The 22,105-nt window shown below is 57.9% G+C and overlaps 1 protein-coding gene and 1 long non-coding RNA gene across 2 annotated transcripts; one reads left to right on the forward strand and one right to left on the reverse strand.

Moving 5' to 3' along the window:
* Positions 1-3,651: 3,651 nt before the first annotated feature.
* LOC123575791 lies at positions 3,652-7,882 on the reverse strand. Its single transcript, XR_006700999.1, has 3 exons — positions 7,250-7,882; positions 5,256-5,382; positions 3,652-4,324 (listed from the first exon to the last, which is right to left on the reverse strand). It is a non-coding gene; the product is annotated as an uncharacterized LOC123575791 (long non-coding RNA).
* On the forward strand, positions 4,866-11,747 carry XIRP1 (xin actin binding repeat containing 1). The gene is made up of 3 exons (XM_045436498.1): positions 4,866-5,005; positions 7,893-11,217; positions 11,636-11,747. The coding sequence occupies exons 2-3, from the start codon at positions 7,894-7,896 to the stop codon at positions 11,642-11,644; spliced, it is 3,333 nt and encodes a 1,110-aa protein (XP_045292454.1). The 5' UTR covers positions 4,866-5,005; position 7,893; the 3' UTR covers positions 11,645-11,747.
* Positions 11,748-22,105: the final 10,358 nt, after the last annotated feature.

The raw sequence follows: 22,105 nt of genomic DNA on the forward strand, positions 1-22,105 counted from the left end.
CCAGGAGGAAGAGCCTTCCCTGATTAGGTCAGGCCCACCCAGATGATCTCTTTATCATGATCTTAAGATCAACTGACTTGGGACTTTAATCACACATGCAAAATCTTTCACAGCAGTGCTTAGAGTAGTGTGTAATGAATCACCCGGGGACAGGAATCTTGGGGGGCCATATTTATTATTTAATGTTTATTTTTGACACACACAGCATGCATGAGTGGGGAGAGGGGTAGGGGCAAAGAAAGAGGGGAAGAGAGGATCTGAAGTGGGCTCCACGCTGACAGCAGAGAGCCCCATGCAGGGCTCGAACCCACGAAGTGCGAGATCGTGACCTGAGCCGAAGTCGGATGCTTCACCGACTGAGCCACCCAGGCTCACCATTCCATCTTTAGAATTCTGCGAACTAAGGGACGCCTGGGTGGCTCAGTCGGTGAAGCATCCAACTTCAGCTCAGGTCACGATCTCACAGCTCATGAGTTCGAGCCCTGCGTCCGGCTCTGTGCTGACAGCTCAGAGCCTAGAGCCTGCTTCGGATTCTGTGTCTCTGTCTCTCTGTCCCTCCCCCCTCCCATGCTGCCTCTCTCTGTCTCTCAAAAATAAATAAATGTTAAAGAATTCTGCCAAGTATATCCTATGAGACCTGCTCAAATTAATCTGTACGCAACAGACCTAGAAGGGGCACAAATGGGTTATACTTGACCCCATGATTTTGGGGACTCCTCTAACAACACCCCTCTCTCCACCCTGGGCTCAGTCAGATTTTCCCAGCTCCCTGACTACACTTAGGCCATATCTTGTCCAAAGTCAGCCTGTCCGCACCCCACCCCCCCCCCCCCGCCCTGTCCCCCCTTCACCCTGGCCTCCCCCCCGACTCCCATCGCCGACCCGCTGCCCCAAGCCGGACAGCTGTTGACCACCCCTGAGGACCCTTCTCCTCACGGCCAAGTACACTGTGCTGTTCCCCACTAACTTAGTCAGCTCAGGCCGCCAGAACAAAATACCACAGATGGAGTGGCTTACAGAACAGAAATTAATTTTGTCACAGTTCTGGAGGCTGGGCATCCAAGATCCAGGCAATGGCCAGTTTGGTTTCTCCTGAGGCCTCTCTCCATGGCTTGCTTGCAGATGGCCATTTTCTCACTGTGCCCTCACCGGGCCTTTCCTCTGTGCTCATGCATTTCTGGTGTCTCTTTCTCTTGTTACAAAGGACACTAGTCCTACTGGATCAGGACCCTGCCCGTTTGGCCTCATTTTACCTCAGTTACTTCTTTAAAGGCCCTGTCTCCAAATACGGTCACATTCTGAGGTCTGGGGGTTAAGGCTTCAATAATGAATCTGAGGGGGACATAATTCAGCTTCTAACACCCCCCATCTCTTCCCGTCAAGTGCCTCCTTATTTGGGGGAGTCGGTTCACAGGCCGCCTCCTCCGTGAAGCCACCTGGGTACTCCCACTTGGAGTTTGCTTCTCCTTCCCTGGGCCCCTCAACACCAAGCTGGTACCTCTGCCCTCACCGCACTGTGGGTCCCATGACAGGTTCCGCAGCCAACGAGCTGCTGCATCCTGGGAATGGTCCGGAACGAAGATCCCGAACTAAGACGCTAGGGTGCAGAGAACCGAGAGACCGTTCAGAGGTCATATAAATAGGAAGCGACAAGCTGGCGATTTGATCCCAGCTGTGTGACACCAGATCCCACGCTCCCCAGACCACGCTCCGCTGCCTCTCACGCGGTAGCCACATTCCTAGGGCAGGAGGGTGGTGACTCTCCCCTCAAGTCGGCCTTCCCTTGGGGCTGACCCCAGAGCAGAAAACCCCCATTCTGGGTTCCAACGGTTTTATCAAGAGGCTGAGCGGACCTGTCTCCTGAAGGTCTGGAACAGCCACCCTGGGCTGCTCGGAGCCGTCCCTCGCACCACGGCATGCTTCCCAGCTAGAGGGAGGCCACGGCCGCCAGCCGGTGCCTGGAAGGGCACTCGTCTTTGGACAGGGAGGACACACTGGGATCTGGGATCCGGAGAAGCTGGGGTGACAGGGATCCAGGGGAAAGCTTAATGAGCTTACTCATTTACTGAGTTTCTAGTGTGCCAGGCACTGCTCTAAATGCACTGTGTGTGTGTGTGTGTGTGTGTGTGCGTGAGAGAGAGAAATGTGTATATTCTTCACAGCAACGCTTCGAGGCCTGCACGATGATTATTCCCATCTTGTAAATGACGACACTGAGGAACAGAAGGACAAGTAACTCGCCAAGGTCACACAGCTGGTGGGTGTCACGGGCAGGATTCGAACTCAGGCAGTCTGCCTTGTAATCATTCCTGGACGCCGCCCCTCCTGAAACTTGCCCCAAGTCTTGCCACCAGCCGCTCATCTGAGCTCTGCCACCGCGTGCCAGCTCTGCAGGGAGACCATGAACTTCCAACCAATCCCGCTTGGAGGGAGGGGCTGACGGAGGAGCAGCGGGCCCCCCCCCCCCACCGAAGGAGGGACTGGCCCCTGAAAACAACAGCCTGCCCTCTCCACCCTCCCCGCGAGGCCCCTCCCCCTTGTGACGAAGATCAATTAATCAGCACAGACATTCAACCTCCGTGTATTTATTTATTTCCAGCCTCATTCCCAGGATGGTTTGAGGAAGCCGTGCAGTGTGGCCACCAAAGATGCTCTGATAAATCGTGCCTTGATGGCCTTGTAACTGACACCTTGATGATGTGGCGCTGTGGGATCATTACACATAGGGTGACCAGCTTGTGACGGTGTTCTTGGAGGCTCCCAGCTTTAAAACTGAAAGTTCTTGGGGTGCCTGGGTGGCTCAGTCGGGTAAGCGTCTGCCTTCAACTCAGGTCATGATCTTGTGGTTCGTGAGGTTGAGCCTTGCATCGGGCTGTCTGCTGTCAGCACAGAGCCTGCTTCAGATCCTCTGTCCCCCTCTCTCTCTGCCCTTCCCCCCCTTGTGTGCACACTCTCTCTCTCTCTCTCAAAAATAAAGAAACATTTAAAAAAAAAAAGTAAATAAAATAAAACTGAAAGTCCTTTATTCTGGGAACCTCTCAGAGACAGGCCCTCATTACGCAGGACGCAGCGCACAAAGTCTCCTTGCTAGACTATGGATGTAGCTCGGAGCTTCCTAACAGCCAAGGCAAAGAGGGAAACATGCCCTGTTATGAGATTTTCAGTGTCAGTACCAGTGCAAAAGAACATTCCACAAGGATGTGTCCAGTATGTTTCTACGGAGCACTCAAAATGGGGCTCGTGTGATGGAGTAATTGGATTTTTAATTTTACTTCATTTCGCTCCATTTAAACATAAGTAAGAATCCCCTATGGCTAGTGGTGACTACATTGAAAAGCACGGTGTATTAGATAAGAACAAACCAGAGGCTCAGGAAAAGCCTGGGGAGCAGGCAGAGGGGTAGAAAAGGACAGGGGAGGGGCGCCTGGGTGGCACAGTCGATTAAGCGTCCGACTTCAGCCAGGTCACGATCTCGCGGTCCGTGAGTTCGAGCCCCGCGTCGGGCTCTGGGCTGACGGCTCGGAGCCTGGAGCCTGTTTCCGATTCTGTGTCTCCCTCTCTCTCTGCCCCTCCCCCGTTCATGCTCTGTCTCTCTCTGTCCCAAAAATAAATAAACGTTGAAAAAAAAATTTTTTTTAAAAAAAGAAAAGGACAGGGGAAGCCAAAAGAGGGAGTGGATGTAAGAGAAGGGGTCCCCAGATGCCCCTCTCTCTGCCCCCAGGTTAGTGCAGCATGACTCACGCTGACTCAGTGGAAAAAGTGAGCAGGGCCTGGGTCGATCCCTGGCACCAGAGGGCATCCAGGATGTCAGAAGGAAGACCTTTGCTGCCAGGTAACAGGATGCACCTGCACGGCCTTAGACCCAGAGCCTGGGCAAAAGGCTTCCTTCATGTGTGCTCTGGATGGTCCCCCTGACACCCCTCACCTTCCTGGTCTAAATGTCAGGATCTCCGGAGCCTGCTAAGCACCTTGGGTTCTGGGAGGCCAAGAAGAGGGAGGCATGACACCCCCCCCCACCCCACCCCCTCACCCCGCTCCAGTCTGTCTGTGACTGGGAAGCTGATGACTCCAGGGTCAGAAATAACCCCATAGTCAGCTCGCCGCGTGCTACCCCTCCCTTTCCCCTCCGTTCCCAGAAAGTCTGGGCCCTGAGTCAGAGGGAAGAGCCCAAAAGTAAACAAGGACCCAGATAATCTGCTGTGAAAACCACAGAACCATCCCGCGGAATTCTTTGATAATTCAGGGACCTAGGGAAGAGTCGAAGCCTGGAAATTCAGATGTCTTTCCCCCAATCCAGCTGCACTCCAGACTGTGTAGACGGGTGCTGTGGGGCAGGAAGAGGAAGGAGAAGAGAGAGGAGATCCTTGGCACCGAGGGAATGGGGGAGAAGGAGAGCTGGGCTGACCCCTAGAAGTGTCCAGGCCAGGAGCAGAGGAGGGGAGGGCACAGGCCTGCCCGCAGGAGGCCTCCAGTCCCCTGCACAGTGGACACACACACATCAGCAATGGTCAGAGGCCAGTGTGGAGCAGGGGTGGGGGGGGGCCGCACATGGGATTAGGGGCCGTCCAGGTGTCAGATGCCCCTCTTTATTCATTCCCTCAAAATAGTCTGGGACACCTGCACCCCGCCCCAGAGCTGAGTCACTGACCCCAGTCCTCAGATGCAACTTGAATGAATGAAGCTGTCCCTCTCTTCTTCCCCTCCCAGCAGAAAGGACATGTAACTGATTCCCTGGGATGGAAGGGGAACTTCCACAAGCCCTAAAAATAACTAAGCCACTTCATACTCTGAACTTAGCCTCTCCCCCCCCACCCCCGCCCCCACCTGGCCCACCCCATCGCCAGCAAGATAAAGGCAGCGGCTAGGGCTGGCAGAGGACGGAGACCCGAGCCAGGGCAGTGAGACGGCATCGAACGAGGCCAGCAGAACAGGACCGGCCGTGAACAAGAAGCCGGACGGGAAAGACAGACCCCCAAGCACCCCCTCAGCCAAGTGGGATCTTCAGGTGAGTCTTTTCCCTGTCTTTCCATGGCAGGCTGGCTCTCTGGGCTGGGATCCCCTCTGGGATGGCTCTCAGGGTAGTATATATCAGGGGTAGCTCTGGGCAGAGGAAGGAGGTCGTAGGTGAATTGGGGGGGGGGGGTCTTGATATAAAGATTCCATGAGGAAATTAAAGGAGAATTAGCATGAGCCCCATGGCCCATCTCAGAGTGGCTGCCACAGGCCTGAGTCCCACAGAAGAGACAGGTTCTTACCAGTCTGGCATAATCCAGAAAGGCTTTCAGGAGGAGGTGGCCTGGAGTTGCGATTTTTAAAACACAGGTATAGAGCTCCTCAGGCTTCGGGGTTTCCTCTCAGGGGAGCCCCAGGCAGGCCCAAAGTCTAGAGGAAGGAGGGACCCAAGAGAGGTGAGAGGACATGGGGGCTGGAGGGTAGGAAGTAGGCCCAATTCCACCTAGTGAGGACAAACCCCATGCCCAGCTGTGGTGGGCAAAAGTCTTGGCATATCTGGCACCAGAATATCTTCCCAGGGCTGGCCTGAGCCCAGCTCCCCACATATCATGGCCTAAAGCCTGGGGTGGGAGACCGACTTTGCCCCAGGCCATGGTCTTGCCCAGTAGGAAAGCCCTTGGGGCAGATCTGGGGACACAAGGGGGGGCGGGGAAACCAAATCTGAGTCTCCCCAGATGTTGAGGCCTGTGGAGGCGGCTGAGTCAAGGACAAGCAGACCTGAGAGAAAAGGTGGGGTCACCCTGAGCGGCTGGCCCAGCCTTAGGAGGCCAGGCTCTGGGGTTCAGGTCTGACCCTAAGTCTGATAGTCTGGTTCTGATTCCATCCACACCCCATGGCTGTCCCTGCCCTTTAGAAACTTAAGCCCCAGGAGTTTCAGTCCAGGCAGGGGCAGGGGTGAAAGGGCCAGGGGTCAGAAAACCTGCTTCAGATCTTGCCTTATGGAGCCCCTTGGAACAGCTCCTTCCTGTCTTTGGGCCTCAGTTTCCCCACCTAAACAATGAGGGGGTTAGGTTCCTTGACCTCTGAGTGTCCTCAGTTCTGACATCGCTGGACCGACGATTCTAACAATTCGTGACCATAGCAGAGATTCTGCAGATTCCTGGGGTCGGCAGTGGGGCGGAATTGGTGACCTATACGTGCCATCTGCTCAGGCCGCACTGGTAGTGACAGGACAGGGAGGCATGGGTGGCCTTTTTTCCCATCAGAACTCAGAAACAAAAGGAACCACCCGGAGCGTGCCCTGAGACTCCGGCTACAGGTTTTGTTCGACGTTTCCCTCCTCGGGGCTCTGATGTCTGGTGGGCATGCCGGATGGCTACCTCAGAAGGAGGGTGACAGGCAGGTCTCAGGCCACCACGTCTTCTGAGGCAGCCACGAAGAGGATGTCCTGCCCCCCACCTGCTGCCTGTGTCCTTGCCCCTCCCCCCACCCCCAGGCCCCAGCCCTGGTCATCCTGCAGGCCAGGGGCCTGATATCAGCTCAGGAGGAGGGGGCAGGATCAGGGAGCCCCAGGCAGAGAAGACGAGGTGGGTGACGGAGCCCAGGGGCCCAGTGGCGAGCCTGAGCCTCCCGCCAGAGCCCAGGGCCACGCCGAGGCCAGGACCTCTGCTATATTTAGCACGAGTGTGGAGCTGAGCAGTGGGTCAGGGGCAGCGGGAGGGGGGACGTGCTTCTCATTCTTTTCCTACTGGCCTCCGAGGACTGTCAGTACACCTGTCACAAGACAGATAAGACACACAGAGGACAGAGACCAGAGAAGGGCTGGAGGGGTGGGAGGCCGTGGGGAGGGGGGCGGCGCTAGGGGGAAACAGTGCCTTGGGGGAAGCTGACTGATGTGAAAGGGGGAGAAAGAGAAGTACAAGAGTTTGGGGCCGGCTGTGTGCAGCTGGGGAAGAGTCTGCGTGAGCAAGGGCAGGCTGTCTCTGCAGTAAGCCCTCAGTCCGCTGCCCTCCCTCCCTGTGGGTGTCACCCCCATGCTCTCCTAGGGGTGCCTGTGGGGGAACAGAGGGACCACAGCCAGGAAGACAGCTTTGCGCCCCCTCCCCTCCTATTTCTTGGGAGCTAGGCCCCCAAAAGGGTCTAGGAGCACCGAACTCATTAGCAAAGCTCTGACTGTCTCTATGCCTCAGTTTCCTCGTCTTTAATTGTGAGTGGCTGGGCTAGAAGACCCTAGAGATTGAGGTCCCCCTAAGCTCAGACCTTCTGAGTCTCGGGGTATGGCACACAAAGCCCTTACCTGGGATTCAGGATCTGGCCCTGCGGAACCGTGAGGTATCTGGTGAACACCTGCGCCTCACGGAGCCCCCCCCCCCGGCCGCTTCTGCTGTAGCCCAGGCCCCAGGCCCCAGGTGGGGCCTGGAAGGGCCGGGGAGTGAATCCAGAGCCAAGAGGTTAAAGGCTGGGCAGGGCTCCCGTGAGAGTGGCGACTGCGCCCTCTGGTGTTGTGAAAGGGAATTTCTCCTCCCTGGGAAGGAGTCCCCAGTTTAGGGACCTGCCTCTCCCGGACTGGGACCCTGTAGGTCAGGATTCACCTGGCAGCTCACGCGGGAAAAACGGACTACGGTAAAGGAAGGCGAGGAGGGGGCGTGTCCAGTTTGCATCCCTTACAGGGCTACAGGACAAGAGTTTCATGGCCACTAGGGCCCTGCCTGCTTCCTAGCAACCCGGGTAATTCTGGGAAAGCAGAAGCTTTGCCCGAAGTTCAAGCCTTGTCACACGCCAGCCGTGCAGGGGGTGGGGCGATACCCCGGTGAGGTCTGGAGAGGAGGGGGGTCCCTAAACACAGGTCAACGCGGGACTGCTCTGCCCCTTGGCCCCGCCCACCGTGACTTCTCCCAGCTCCGGGCCGTTTCCTCATCTCTGCCCCTTCTCCTCCGAAGGATGGTCAAAGCCCAGACGCAGGCAGCCCCCACGCCGGCCACACCGATGGCAGCTGCAGAAGACCTGCCCCTCCCCGCACCCCCAGGCCTGGAGGATCTGCCGCCACCGCCCCCCAAGGAGTCCTTCTCCAAGTTCCACCAGCAGAGGCAAGCCAGCGAGCTCCGCCGCCTGTACAGGCACATCCACCCTGAGCTCCGCAAGAATCTGGCCGAGGCTGTGGCTGAGGACCTGGCCGAGGTCCTGGACTCTGAGGAGCCCACCGAGGGCGATGTCCAGTGTATGCGCTGGATCTTCGAGAACTGGCGGCTGGATGCCATTGGGGACCGTGAGAGGCCGCCTGCCAGGGAGCCCGTGTCGGGCGGGGACGTCCAGGGTACCTCCCGCAAATTTGAGGAAGGCTCCTTTGCCAACAGCTCAGACCAGGAGCCTGCAGGACCCCCGCCGTCCGGAGGAGACGTTCGTGCAGCCCGCCGGCTGTTTGAGACAAAGCCGCTGGATGAGCTGACCGGCCAGGCCGAGGCGCTGGAGGCCCTGGTGAGGGAGCCCGAGGCCGGCGGGGATGTCCAGGGTACCAGGATGCTCTTTGAGACGCGGCCGCTGGACCGCCTGGGCTCCCGCCCCTCCATCCAGGAGCAGAGCCCCCTGGAGCTGCGCTCAGAGATCCAGGAGCTGAAGGGCGATGTGAAAAAGACAGTGAAGCTGTTCCAGACAGAGCCACTGTGTGCCATCCAGGACGCAGAGGGTGCCATCCACGAGGTCAAGGCTGCGTGCCGGGAGGAGATCCAAAGCAACGCGGTGAGGTCTGCCCGCTGGCTCTTCGAAACGCAGCCTCTGGACGCCATCAACAGGGACCCCAGCCAGGTGCGGGTAATCCGGGGGATCTCCCTAGAGGAGGGGGCCCGGCCTGACGTCAGCGCGACCCGCTGGATCTTTGAGACACAACCGCTGGACGCCATTCGGGAGATCTTGGTGGACGAGAAAGACTTCCAGGCATCCCCAGACCTTATGCCTCCTGGTCCAGACGTCCAGCAACAGAAGCATTTGTTTGAGACCCGAGCATTAGACACTCTCAAGGGGGACGAGGAGTCTGGGGCACGGCCCCCACCCAAAGAGGAAGTAGTCCCTGGCGATGTCCGCTCTACCCTGTGGCTATTTGAGACGAAGCCCCTGGACACTCCTAGAGACAAGGTCCAAGTGGGTCACCTGCAGCGAGTGGGTCCCCGGGAGCAGGAGGGGCTCACGTCTGAGCATCTATGCAGTGATGGCTCCTCAGCTCTGTCCCTCTCTCAGAGTGCTCCCCAGAGGGATGGGGTGAAGGGGGACGTGAAGGCCTTCAAGAACCTTTTTGAGACCCTTCCCCTGGACAGCATTGGGCAAGGTGAGCCTTTGGCCCAGAGGAATGTGAGCAGAGCCGAAGGAATGGATTCTGCTGGGCAGTCCCAGGACATAGGGTCGCCGGTGTATGCCATGCAGGATGGCAAAGGCCACCTCCATGCCCTGACCTCTGTCAGCAGAGAGCAGATAGTTGGAGGCGACGTGCAGGGCTACAGGTGGATGTTTGAGACGCAGCCCCTGGACCAGCTAGGCAGAAGCCCCAGTACCGTGGACGTGGTGCGGGGAATCACCCGGCAGGAAGTGGTGGCTGGAGACGTAGGCACGGCCCGGTGGCTCTTTGAGACCCAGCCCCTGGAGGTCATCCACCAGCGGGAATGGGAAGAACGCCAGGAAGAAGAAGGAAAGAGTCAGGCAGGTCCCCAGCCTGAGGCACTCCCGAAAGGGGATGTGCGGACCATCCGGTGGTTGTTTGAGACCTGCCCGATGAGTGAGTTGGCAGCGAAGCAGGGGTCAGAGGTCACAGACCCCACAACGGAGGCCGAGGCTCGGTCCTGCAGCTGGATGTTTGCACCCCAACCCCTGGACAGGCCAGAAGGCTCCAGGGAGCGGCACCTGCAGGTCAGCCAGACGCCGGCTGGGGCCGGACAGACAGACGGGCATGTCTTCGAAACGGAGCCTCTGCAGGCCTCGGGCCGTCCCTGTGCAAGAGGGCCTGTGCGCTACTGCAGCCGCGTGGAGATCCCTTCGGGGCAAGCGTCTCGGCAGAAGGAGGTCTTCCAGGCCCTGGAGGCAGGCAAGGGGGAAGACCAGGGGCCCAGAGCACTCCCCGAGCCCATCCCTGTGGGCTCTGTGCACAAGTTCACCTGGCTCTTTGAGAACTGTCCCATGGGCTCCCTGGCGGCCGAGAGCGTCCGAGGGGGCAACCTCCAGGAGGAGCAGCCCACGGGCCCCTCAGGCAACAAGGCGCTGGAGAAGCAGGAGACTGCGGCTGAGGGCACCCTGAAGGCTTTGCACACCGTGCCTGGCATCCTGCACCATGGAGGCATCCTCATGGAGGCCCGGGGGCCAGGGGAGCTCTGCCTGGCCAGGTACGTGCTCCCAGGCGCAGGGCAGGGGGCACCCCACGTCCGGAAGGAGGAGCTGGTGTCTGGCGAGCTTCCCAGGATCGTGCGCCAGGTCCTGCGCCGGCCAGATGTGGACCAGCAGGGGCTGCTCGTTCAGGAGGACCCGGCGGGCCACCTCCATCTGAAGCCACTGAGGCTGCCAGCTCCGGGCGGCAGCGGGGATGTCGAAGACGTGGGTCCCGAGTTCCAGCAGCTGCTGGCTTGTGGCCTGGGGGCCTCGGTCGCGAGGACCGGGCTGGTGATGCAGGAGACTGAGCAGGGGCTGGTCTCGCTGACCGCCTACTCCCTGCAGCCCCGGCTGACCGGCAGGGCCCCTGAGAGGGGCAGCGTGCAGCTGCTGGCCAGCTGCATCGACAAAGGAGACCTAAGCGGCCTGCACAGTCTGCGGTGGGAACCACCAGCTGATCCAGATTCCGTGCCCACCGGCGAGGGGGCCCAGAAGCTGCCCCCAGCTGAGAACATCATCCATGTGGCCCCTCTGGACCCCAGCATGGCGATGGGGCATCTGAGAGGCCCGGGGAAGGCAGTCCCTCTGGCTGGGGAAGGGAAGCGGGAAGAGAGCCGCACTGGACACAAAGGGATAGCAGCCGCGGGAGAGTCGGAAGGAACCACAGCCAGGCCCCTGGGGCCTGGGGCCCCAGACCTCGGGGCCGCCATGCAAAATCTGCGGGTGGCCACCGCCGAGGCCCAAAGCCTGCACCAGCACGTTCTGAGCAAGCACAAGCAAGCCTCCACCCCTGGAGCCACCTCCGCACCCTGTCAGGAAGGTCAGCGGCAGGCATCGGCTGCGGCCACCGTGGCTGCCCAGAGCAACGCTGGGCCTAAGGCTGGAGGTGACCCCAGGATCCCAGCAGCCCCCAGAAAGGTCAGTGGGGAACAGGAAGCACTGCCCGGAGGGCTGCCGGGGGGGTGGGTGACTATTCAGGATGGCGTCTACACTGCTCACCCCGTGAGGACCTTTGACCCATCAAGGGGTGTCCAGCCTTCCGAAAGAGAGCTCCCACAGAGGGGCGGGGACGCTGCCCCCTCGGCCCAGGCTCCAAGCCCACTCCAGGAAGGGCCAAGGCAGAGTCGGGGGCCTGGGTGGGAGGAGCCTGGGGGCTGCACACAGACGGCCTGGGAATCTCCAGAGAAGGCCATGGCAAGAGTCGGCCCGGGAGGCCTCCAAGCTGCAAAGGGTGCCTCTTCAGCCCACCACACTCTGGCCTCTGGGCCTCGGCCTGCAGGTGCCAGCCTGCACTCCCATAATGCCTCTGTTCCTCCTCCTCCTCCTCTTCTCTCAGCTGCTGTGACAGGACCCGACTTCGCAGCCCAAGCCCGCCGCGATGAGGACTGTATCCAGCAGGACTCCGAGGCCCTGAGGGCCCCCCTTCTCCACTCCCACAGCAGCCCTGCCAGCCAGAGAAGCCCTGGGGACGCACAGACAAAGACCCCAAACCCGGAGCCCAAAATGCGCCCGAGGAAGAAACCTCAGCTGCCTCCCAAACCCGCACACCTAAGCCAGATCCCCCTCCCCAGTGGCTGCCCAAGCCCTCAGCTCTGTCTCCCAGCTCCTCCAGAGAAGCCGGGCAAGGAGACTACAAGCCAGGTGAGAGAGACGCAGCCATCGGCGGGCCAGCCCACGTCCCCACCACCGCCAGCCAGGGATGCACGCCTCCGGCTGGATGCTCCAGAGAACGGAGCCGGCCCAGCCCCCAACATGGCCCCGGCGGCGCCACGGCTTCCAGATCCACCAAGAGCCAGGCTGCAGGCAGCAACGCCCAGAGCGCTGAGCCCCGCAAGCTCTCAGCTCTCCACAGTCACCCCGCCTCACCGCTGCAGGGTCCCAGCCCCCCAGGAGAGAGGCCCGAGGCAGATTCCCAGCAAGGGGCCTCTGAGAACGCGGGGCTTCTGCAGGGAAGCCAGCAAGAGCTCCAGGGTCTCCTGAGCCAGGTGCAAGCCCTGGAGAAGGAGGCGGCCAGCAGTGTGGACGTGCGGGCGCTGAGGAGGCTCTTTGAAACCGTGCCCCAGCTGGGAGTGGCCCCTCAGGCTCGTGCTGCCCCCCAAAAGCCTGAGGCCTCAGTGGTGCAGGCCTTTGGGGAACTGACAAAGGTCGGCACGGAGGTGGCCCGGCTGAGGGAACAGACCCTGGCCAGGCTGCTGGACATTGAGGAGGCTATACACAAGGCCCTGAGCTCCATGTCTGGCCTCCAGCCTGAGACAAACACCAAGGGCCAGTCCCAAGGACCCCTGAAGGACCACGGTGCCCGCAAGACCGGTAACACGGACAGGAGGAAAGCCGGACCTAACTGCTCAGGCCGGGAGGTCAGAGGGCAGACTGCAGTCAAGAACCAAACCCAGGATGCATGCCCAAACCCAGGTGCTCTGGACTCTGAGGTCCAGGGTCAGGCCAAGGTCAGAAATCACGCAGAGGCCGGGGGTCAATCAGCCCCAATGGTTCCTTCCACCAGGAGGCCAGAGACATGGAGAGAAGACTCGGGCCTCCCTGGGGTCTTCCCTTCCAGCCGAGATTCATCTTGCTCCCCGACCTTCATCTCCATCGAGTCAGCCACAAGGAAGCTTCCAGAGGCTCCCAGCCCCAGGGGCACTCACCTGGCACAGGATGTGGGCCAGGCCCAGCTCCACCAGAAGGGTTTCCAAGACAAGGCTGGAAAGAAGGAGGTCACCCCGTGCTCTGGGCAGCCGGAGCCCGCCCCTGCCTCCTTAGGAAGCCCCCTGCCCGCTGGGCAGAGAAGCATTCTGGAGCCGCAGACAGGACCCGGCGGCCCCCGGTGCTATGGAGCCACAAGAACGGCTACCCAGCAGTACGAAGGAGTGGACCAGTGCAGGAACCCAGCCCTCCAGCCCTCCACCAGGGTCACGGAGGAGGCAGAGCTGCCCAGGGCCCCAGCACCCCACCTCGAGCTCCACGCTTCCCCCTTGCTCAGGCAGTTTCTGCATAGCCCAGCCAGGCTCAGCGGGGGCCTGGCAGAGGCTGGCAGGGTGCGTGCTCCCTGCGGCCACTCCCAGCCCGAAGCCCAGTGAGCCCCTGAGCCTCCACCATAGCCTCCGACCCGCACTGGGGGGCTTCCCTCCGGGGCCCCAGGACCGAGGCGGGCGCCGACCTTGCACACCTGAGGCAGGACCGAGAAGAAAGGGCATCTTCGGAGACCTGTGGGAGGTTTCCGTTTCCTCAGCTCCATCAGTAGGCCCAATTCTTGCAAAGGGAAGAGAGGTTGGGAAGAGGCCCGCCAAGCGGCACGGACATGGGAGTGGCACGGGGGCCGGTCGCTGCTTCTGGAGGACAGAACATGGACAGACGCACCTGCTTCTCCCACAGGCCCGTCCGTCTGCATGAGTCTGCAGGCCTGACGCGGAGCCCCTGAGTGACCCTCCCCCCTCGGCCGTTCTTTCTTTTATTATGAGCCAAAATGTTCTCAGCCCTCTGCTCCTTGATTCTCGGAGAAGACAGGGCCAGCTGGGCAACAGGACCGGTTGCTGTTCAGGATTGGCCTGAGGGCTCCAGAAGGGCCCTGTTGCAGCCCTCTGGTCACGATCTCCCTCATTCGGCGGCTCATCCCGGCAGCCCAAAGATCACACACAAGAGGCTCAGCAATCAGCCGTGTCCGTAAAACCAAATGTACTGCCTCTCTGCCCCCACCACCCCTCACTCTGTACCCCGGACGGAAACGATACAGTCGGAATAAACGCAAGTTTTATTCTGTCGCCTGCGTGCGTCCATCTGACGGTTTGCGCGTCTGCTCCGGAGTCTGGGTTCCCGCCGTGGGGGGAAAACAGCCACGACCTCCGCATGCCCCATTTTCCTGGCAATAGCAGGGTCGGAAGGCTCTGAAAAGCCACCCCTTCTTCCACCATCTTGGCTGGGAAACAGAGGCCCCGCACGCTGGCTCCCCTCCCCCCTTCCCCAGCCCATACATACACTGCTTCCCCTCTACCTCTGGTCTTTCTCGGACATCATCCTCGAGTGGAATCTGACCAGAATCCTGCTCCAGAGTGGGAAAGCAGCCCGGTCAGGCCTGGGAAGGAGGGAGGGTCTCACCGCAGGAGAACTCTAGCGGCCAAGATGGCTGGGCCCTCTCCCCTGCTCAGACCAGGTGCTGTGTGCAGAACAGGGGCTCCTGGGAAGGGGAGTGCCTGGAGATTGGCCTGGAAAACCAGAATGACTTAGTGCAGGGCCCTTTGCACTCTTTCAAAAAGTACCGTGAGCACCTCTTGCGCTCAGGTGAGGTCTTATGGGGTCATGCTCGTAGGGAACTGACCCTGTAGAATGAGGAGACAGAGAGAGACCATGAATAGACAGGAAAAACCAGATCAGGAGTAAGGGCAATGCACCTGACTAGGCCACTCTCCCACTCTAGGGGAGGAGTCTTAAAATATGGTGATGTGACAATAACAGGTGATTGCCTTAGAGGACGTGGCCAAGGTAAACCTCTCTAAGGGGGAAAAACTCACCTGGGATCTAAATAACAAAGAGTCACATATGTGAAAATCCAGGGGAGGTGCACGCTAGGCAGAGGGAAGAGCACACCCAAAAATCCAGAGATGGGGATAAGTTTAGCTCCTGAATTTCCCGGATACCCCTCCATCCACCTGCCTCCCCCTACATCCTGCCCCCCACAAGGGTATGTGGGAACTTGTCCACACGTTGCTTCAGTTGAGCAGGTAGGCTCCTAGCCTCCCGCCAGCCCTGGATTCAGCCCTCTACACCTGTCACAGCTCCGGTATTACCTGCTCTTCTCATATGGTGAGTTCCCCTGGGGCAGCAGAGCTCTGAACCGGAAAGAGCCAGTCCCGTGGAAGACAGTGGTGTGTGGGAGCAATTAAGGTAGCAGATCTACCCACTTGGGACTAAAATCTACATCCCTCTGGGTTCCTGGCCACATGTCCCTCTCCTCTGCCCTCTGTGCAATCTCACTTGATTACAGCAGCTTACAGCAGGACCGTTCTCATTTTTCTCATCTGAGAAGTGGGTGTGATTACGGTACCTCGTCTTGTGAAGATGAAGCAAATTATGATGTGTACAGGGTTTGGAGCTATGCCTAGCATCTTGGAACTCAAAGATGTCCATTTGTAGTGTTATTGGTAACTATTAGTTTTTTTTTTCCAACGTTTATTTTTATTTTTATTTATTTTTATTTTTTGGGACAGAGAGAGACAGAACATGAACGGGGGAGGGGCAGAGAGAGAGGGAGACACAGAATCGGAAACAGGCTCCAGGCTCTGAGCCGTCAGCCCAGAGCCCGACGCCGGGCTCGAACTCACGGACCGCGAGATCGTGACCTGGCTGAAGTCGGACGCTTAACCGACTGCGCCACCCAGGCGCCCCTGGTAACTATTAGTTTTAATGTATCTTTCTCAGCTCCAGGTGGAGGTCTGTCTTGTTTATCTCAGTATCACTGCTGCTTATCAAAAGTGCATAGAAAGCACGCTGTAGATATCAAACAAGTGATGCAAAGATGAATGAAACGATGAAGTGAAGTCAGTGATTCGCCCAGCTAACATTTATCGAGCCCCTACTTCGTGCCAGGTTCCATTCAGGATGCTGAGAATAGAGATGAACAAGGCAGAATTTATCCCTGACTTCATGGAACTTGGGCTTAAAGAGGGAAGACAATATATTAGAAGGAGATATAATATCAGAAGAAGATAATGTCAGATATTGTGAAGGAAATAAAAACAAGGGCAGTCCACGAGAAGAGGAATGGCTGTTACTTTAGCTTGGGTGGTCAAGGGCAAGCATCTCTGCGGAGATAACCTTAATGACTTTGGAGCCGGGCCCAACGACTGGAGGTGGCAGCCTAAGGGGACGGGCGGGTGGGCGGTGAGCACGCCTGCGGCAGCGGGCACCTAGGAGAGTAGCGGCCTCTCGGCGAGGCCTCGCCCGGAGCCCTGCACACCTGCCGCCACACCTGCCGCGGAGCCCGAGGCTCCGCCTCTCCCCCTGGCCGGAGTGGGCGGGGCTACAGATGGGGCGGGACCGGAGGCCGAACGCGCGCAACCCAGAGCCCGCCCCCGGAGCGGGGCGGGGCAGGCGGAGGGAGGGGGGGGGGCGTCTTCCCACCCGCCGTCGCCAAGGTGATGATGACGTCACCCAGGCCGCCGGGTTCGGGACGTTCAGGCGGCCGCCGCCGTTGCCCGGAAACGCCGGGCAGGCGCGCCGCCAGCGGCCGGCTCCTCGCGGCAGACGCTGGACGCCAGGACGCGCCGTCCCGGCCGGCCCTCGCTCGGAGCCTCCCTCCGGGATTCCTGGCGGGTGCGGGTTCCGGTCCTCACCCAAGTCGCGGCCCCACCCGGGGCCGACCTGCGGGGCAGGGCGCCTCCTCCCTTCTCGTCGCTGCCCTTCGCTGCCAGCACCCTGCCTTGGGCCACCTCATTCCCCCCTTTCCCGAGCCACTGCCGTAGTCTGCCAGGTGGTCTTCCTTGCTTCCCCCTGTCTGTCCTAACAATCTGTCATCCACCCGGCAGCCAAAACTCTTGAGAGTTTACCAGATAAAGTCGCTTTCCTGTAAATACCCTCCAGTGGCTTCCCAGCTCATTCAGTCTTAAATCTAAGTCTTCTCTGCCTTTGGGACCAAAATGACTGTCTCTCTGTCTTCCTGTCCCAACCCCTTTACCCCCACTCTCCTCCTTACCCACAGCTCCCTAGTTACATGGACCTTCTGGACCTTCACAGAATCCTTACAAAACTGATTCCTGCCTCAGGGCCTTTGCACCTGCTGCACCCTCTGCCTTGAAGTCTCTTCTTTCAGCTCTTTAGTGGCTGGGCTCCTTCTCACTCAGATCGCATTCAGCTGTTTGTCCAGAAAGGCCTTCTTGATCTATCCCTCTCCTGCCCATTGCCCCTGCCCCGCCATCTAAAGAGGTCTTCCAAAAAGTTATCATGCTATTTTATGTTTGCATGAAGACCTGTCGTTATGAAATTATCTTGCTCACGTATTTGCTTACTGTCAGTGTTCTCAATACTATTCCTGCATGGCAAATCACCTCAACCTTAGTGGTTTAAACAACCATTTTGTAATACTCATGAATCGGACAGAACACAGTGTGGATGGCTTGTCTCTGTACCGTGACGTATGGGGCCTCAGTTGAGAAGACTCGAAGGCTGGGGTAATTTAATAGCGAGTGCCTGGAAACATCTGAAAACTCATCCACTCGTGTCTGGCCGTTGACGCTGGCCATCGGCTGGGATGTCAGCCGGAACACATGTGCACGGCCTCTGCATATGGCCTGGGCTTCCTCCTGGCATGGCAGTCTCGGGGTAATTGGACTTTCTACATTTCATCTCAAGGCTCCAGAGGCATGCTTGCCAACTTAACAAGGCAGAAGCTGCATCACCTTGTGTGACCCAGCTTTGGAAATCACACGAAATCAACTCTGCTACATGTTGTTGGTTACAAATGAGTCACAAGTCTGCTTAGACTGAATGCAAGGGGTATTAGATACCGCCTTTTAATGAGGAAGAGGCAAAGTTCTAGAAGAACTTGTGGCCATTTTTGGAAGGTGCTATTTCCACATGGAGTTTTCCCCCACTGGAACATCATCTCCATGACAAACCACTTCTCATTTATTGTTGCAGCCCCTGTGCCTGCCAGAATTGTACAAAAGCACTTCGTAGCTCCCCGATCCATGTTCCAGAGTGAATAAATGAAGGTTTATTTTTCAAGGAGTCATTGGGAGCCCAGATCTTCTTCCTGAAAGTGTATTTCCTGACCCGGCCCTTCATTTTGGCCTGGTCTGCCGTGGAGGAAGCCCAGAGCAGTTTGCACTGGAAGATGGGAGTCAAGTACAGTTGTTTGTTTCTTTGTGTGTGTGTTTTGGGGGGGGGGGGGGCGGGTATTGGAGATTGAGGAAGCCACATGGAGTTCTAGAAATGTTCTCCTGGAGAAGGTGTTGCAACCTCAATCTGATTTTTCTCATTGTAAACTCTGGAAATGCCCAGGTGAGGACTGCAGTTTGTCCTCTGGGCCACAGGGAGCAGGAAAGTGACCCAATGGAAATAGAGCTTTGGAGAGGTGCCTGGGGCAACAGAGAGGGGGCTGGAACGCCTCCTAGGAGCGACTGCAGAGATCTGGGCCAGAGGTGACACTGAAGCCACCCACAAGCCTCTTATGGTATGCACATTTTCCCTGCTTTGTTAGTGGTGAAGGACTTTCCTTCTGATCTTCCTGCAGTCCTGAGGCACGAACGGTTTCTCCTCTTTGTTTTCTTCTTTTACATGAGAATCAGCCCAGGCTTCTCCCTGCCCCACCCCCAAACATCAATCTGCTGGCTTCCCGAATCTCTCTTCTCCCGCCCTGCCATCTCCACTGTGGCTAAGACTTGGATGTCCTACTGCGGGAATAGCCAGCCCGGTGTCCTCCCCAACTCGACTGCCACCTCCAAACCCGAGTCCTCGAGTCCAGCCCTGCCGTGGACTCCTCACCAGATCTCCCATAAAATTCACGTTCCTTAAGGTCATTCAAGGCTCTTCGTGTACAGCTGCTACCTGTGTTTATACCCTTTCTCCATCCGCTCCCCCACTGATATTCTATCCAGGCTGTGTCACACAGCCCTGGTTTGGCCAGAGGCAGCTTACCCAGTGGACATAGCAGGCAGGGGGTCTGGGGCCCACAGTAACTTTTAGGGACCCGTGAAAATGTTTTCACTTCTAAAATCAAATGGGAAACAAAGGACCGTTTTTTTGTTCTCTTTTGTTTATTTTTATTTTATTTTCTAATGTTTGTTTATTTTTGAGAGAGACAGAATGCGAGTGGGTTAGGGGCAGAGAGAGGGGGAGACACAGAATCCTTAGCAGGCTCCAGGCTCTGAGCTGTCAGCACAGAGCCCGATGGGGGGGGGGGGGTGGCGGTTGGCTGGAACCCACAAACGGTGACATATGACCTGAGCCCAAGTCGGATGCTTAACCGACTGAGCCACCGAGGCGCCCCAGGGTAAAAAGGAATTTTTGAGTGGAAGAAATGATCTCAATACTTAACATCACCGGATTCGTCTTTATGCCACCACGGTTGTAAAATCTATTTTTAAATACTTATTTTATGGAGGAAGACTCAGCTCTGAGGCCACCTCTTCAAGGAAGGAAAAGCCATCAAGAGTGTCCCTCTTTGACCTCTCAACCTTATGCAGTTTTGTAGCTTGGAAAACCCGAGCGTAGCCTTTTGGTTTCGTGCCTCTGTCTTCCGTTGGCACCTGCAAGTCAATCGCCACCCCACCCCCGTCCTCCCCTCCTTGGTACCTGCTCCCGGCCTGTAGCGGACCTGACTCAGAGGCTCAGACTGGGAGCCCCCGGGAGTGGCGATCGGGGCTGGGGTCCGCGTCCGGGGGAGGGCGCGCGCGGGTGCCGGGCTGCCGGCCGCGGGGACGGGGGCGGGGACTCGGCCACACGCCCCTGCCAGCCCCGCCCGTCCCTGATCGGAAGAAGGAAGCTGCCTCCGCGGTTCCCTCTCTTCTTCCCCAAAAGCTCGGCGCTCCTCCTTCCGTCGCGCCCCCTTCCTCCCGCCCTCGCGCCTCCCCCGTTAGATTTCGTACGAAAAAGTGCTGCGGAGAATTCCCAGAAGGTCCCGGATGTGAAGTCACAGGCGTGAGGTCACCGAGCCCGGTTCCAGGAATCAGAAGCTTGGGGGCTGGGGCGGGAAGGAAGCGCAGAAAACCCGGGAGCGAGCGGAGCCGGGGGCGCCGTGGGCGGGGCGCCTGGCTCGGCGGGTCCCACGCCGGCCTGCAGCCGACCCCCGGGGAGGTGCCCCGGGAAAGAGTGCTTCTCTGCTCCCACGGGCGTAGGAATGACGGCTAGACAGCAGTATCCCGGGGTGGCAAGCAAGAGCAGAAAGGCTGATACTGCCTGAGATCAGAGCGGGTGGGGGCACAGGAGCGATACCCGCGGTTGGAGGAGGGGGCGGGGGGGGGGTGTAGGTGGGGGGCGGGGCGCACGGGCACCGGCTGGGCCTTCCAGGTTGGGGAGCAACTCGACTAGATGAGCCGAACTTTATTCACTTTTTTAATTTTTGTTTTTTTTTCAATATGTGAAATTTATTGTCAAATGGGCCTCCAATGAGCAGAATTTTAAAGGGAGCAACCTTTAACGTAAGAATGGCACACGTAGGGATTTACTTGTCCTGCGGACTTGCATGCAGAGATCAATTCTGAAGGCGGCTTTGGCTGCACGGCTTGCTGAGAGACCAGACGCGCCTGGGAGAGTCAGGCGTACCCGCAACCTACAAGCTTGAAGTTCCCATTTACCAGGGCGGGGGAGCCTGGGAGGAGCCAGGCTTTCGGTGAGCCCGGGGAGGGATCAATAGCCTGAGCTGCTTGTGTGGGTCAGGAGTTCAGGGATGATAGAACTCCCAGAAGTTACTTGGAATCGGTAGCAGAGATGTTTCCAGAGGGAAACAGCTGGAGCACTTGGAGGGAGAGATTTGAGGAGGGTTTAACAAAAGGGCCCTTTACCGGAGGATAGCAGAGTGAGGGGAAACCACCAGGACAAAGTACGACCCCTGGGCGGGTACAATGGGGACTTGACCATCCGTAGGTATGAGGGAGAAATGGGAGGGTTGCCGGTACCTGGAGACAAAGTTCAATGGAGGGGACAGTATCCAGACGTATGTGATTTCCTCCAAGGAAGGGGATTTATTTTGGGGATACTCGCTTGGAGGCTGCACCCTGCCAGGAGTGGAGAACTTCCGCGGAGGAGCGTAGGTAGTCCCTGGCAACGCTACACGGAAAACATACATCCTGACCTCACTCTCCTCCCTCTGAACTCATGTCTGCGTTGGCCAGTGGTCAAACCCCATGGAAAGCCAGACAGTTCATTCCCCGGGCGCAGAGCTGGGAGGAGAAGGGTGGAGAGAGGGTCTGGGGCAGCAAACGGGAAGCACAGAACCTGGCCCTGGGGTCCGTGGTGAGCACGGCTGGGCAAGGCCATGGCTGGAGAAGGGGCTGCTTAGGGACAAAGGTTGCTGCCCCTGAGCCTTCTGACATGTACAGATTGAGAGAGAAAATAGAGCAGGAAAGGGCCCTCCAAAGCTACATTGATTGAGACAGGGGAACCAAGAAGGCCATGCTCCTGGCCAAGTGACACCAGTGTGTCACCAGAAAGAGGAAGGGAGAGAGTCCAGGAGCTGGGACATGCTCCCCATGGGTCAAGGACAATGAGGGGGTATATACGTGTGGGGTGTGTGTGTGTGTGTGTGTGAATAATGTACACAGACTGCTTCTAGAAAAAGACAAAAAGCCCTGTTAATAGTGCCTCTAGTAGAGCCCTAAGGTAGGCAGAGACCATGAGTCCCAGCTTTTTATGTGCTTCCATTTTGGATATTTTTAACAAAGTACATGTATGGCTTCTATCAAAGGGAAGAAAATACAATTGTATTTTATTTTTTTAAAGAATCTCATGGCAGGAGAGAGATAATTATACAGAAAGAGCAGATCCACAGTTTTCCAATAAACTGGAAGATAGTCTTGGGGTAGCCTTGGGATTTGGAGAGAACTGACCTGGCGTCTGGGAGGGTGTTATTGGAAGGATCCTCTCCCTGTCAGTCCAGCCACCACCTTTGGGAGCAGTGACCTCGGAAATGTGTTTGAACTGTGTTCTGTTTGTGCTGTCGTCCCCTCAGTTACTTGCCCTAACCCCGCTCTGCACAATCCGAGACTTCAGGAGAACTTAATCCTTCCCGTTCTAGTGTCTTTTTAATAATTGTACCTGTCACGCTTTAAGTATTTTCAATCTTGTATGTTAAAAATAAACGAATAAATAAATAAAT

The sequence above is a fragment of the Leopardus geoffroyi genome, chromosome C2 (genome assembly GCF_018350155.1).
Source record: "Leopardus geoffroyi isolate Oge1 chromosome C2, O.geoffroyi_Oge1_pat1.0, whole genome shotgun sequence".
Lineage (NCBI taxonomy): Eukaryota > Metazoa > Chordata > Mammalia > Carnivora > Felidae > Leopardus > Leopardus geoffroyi.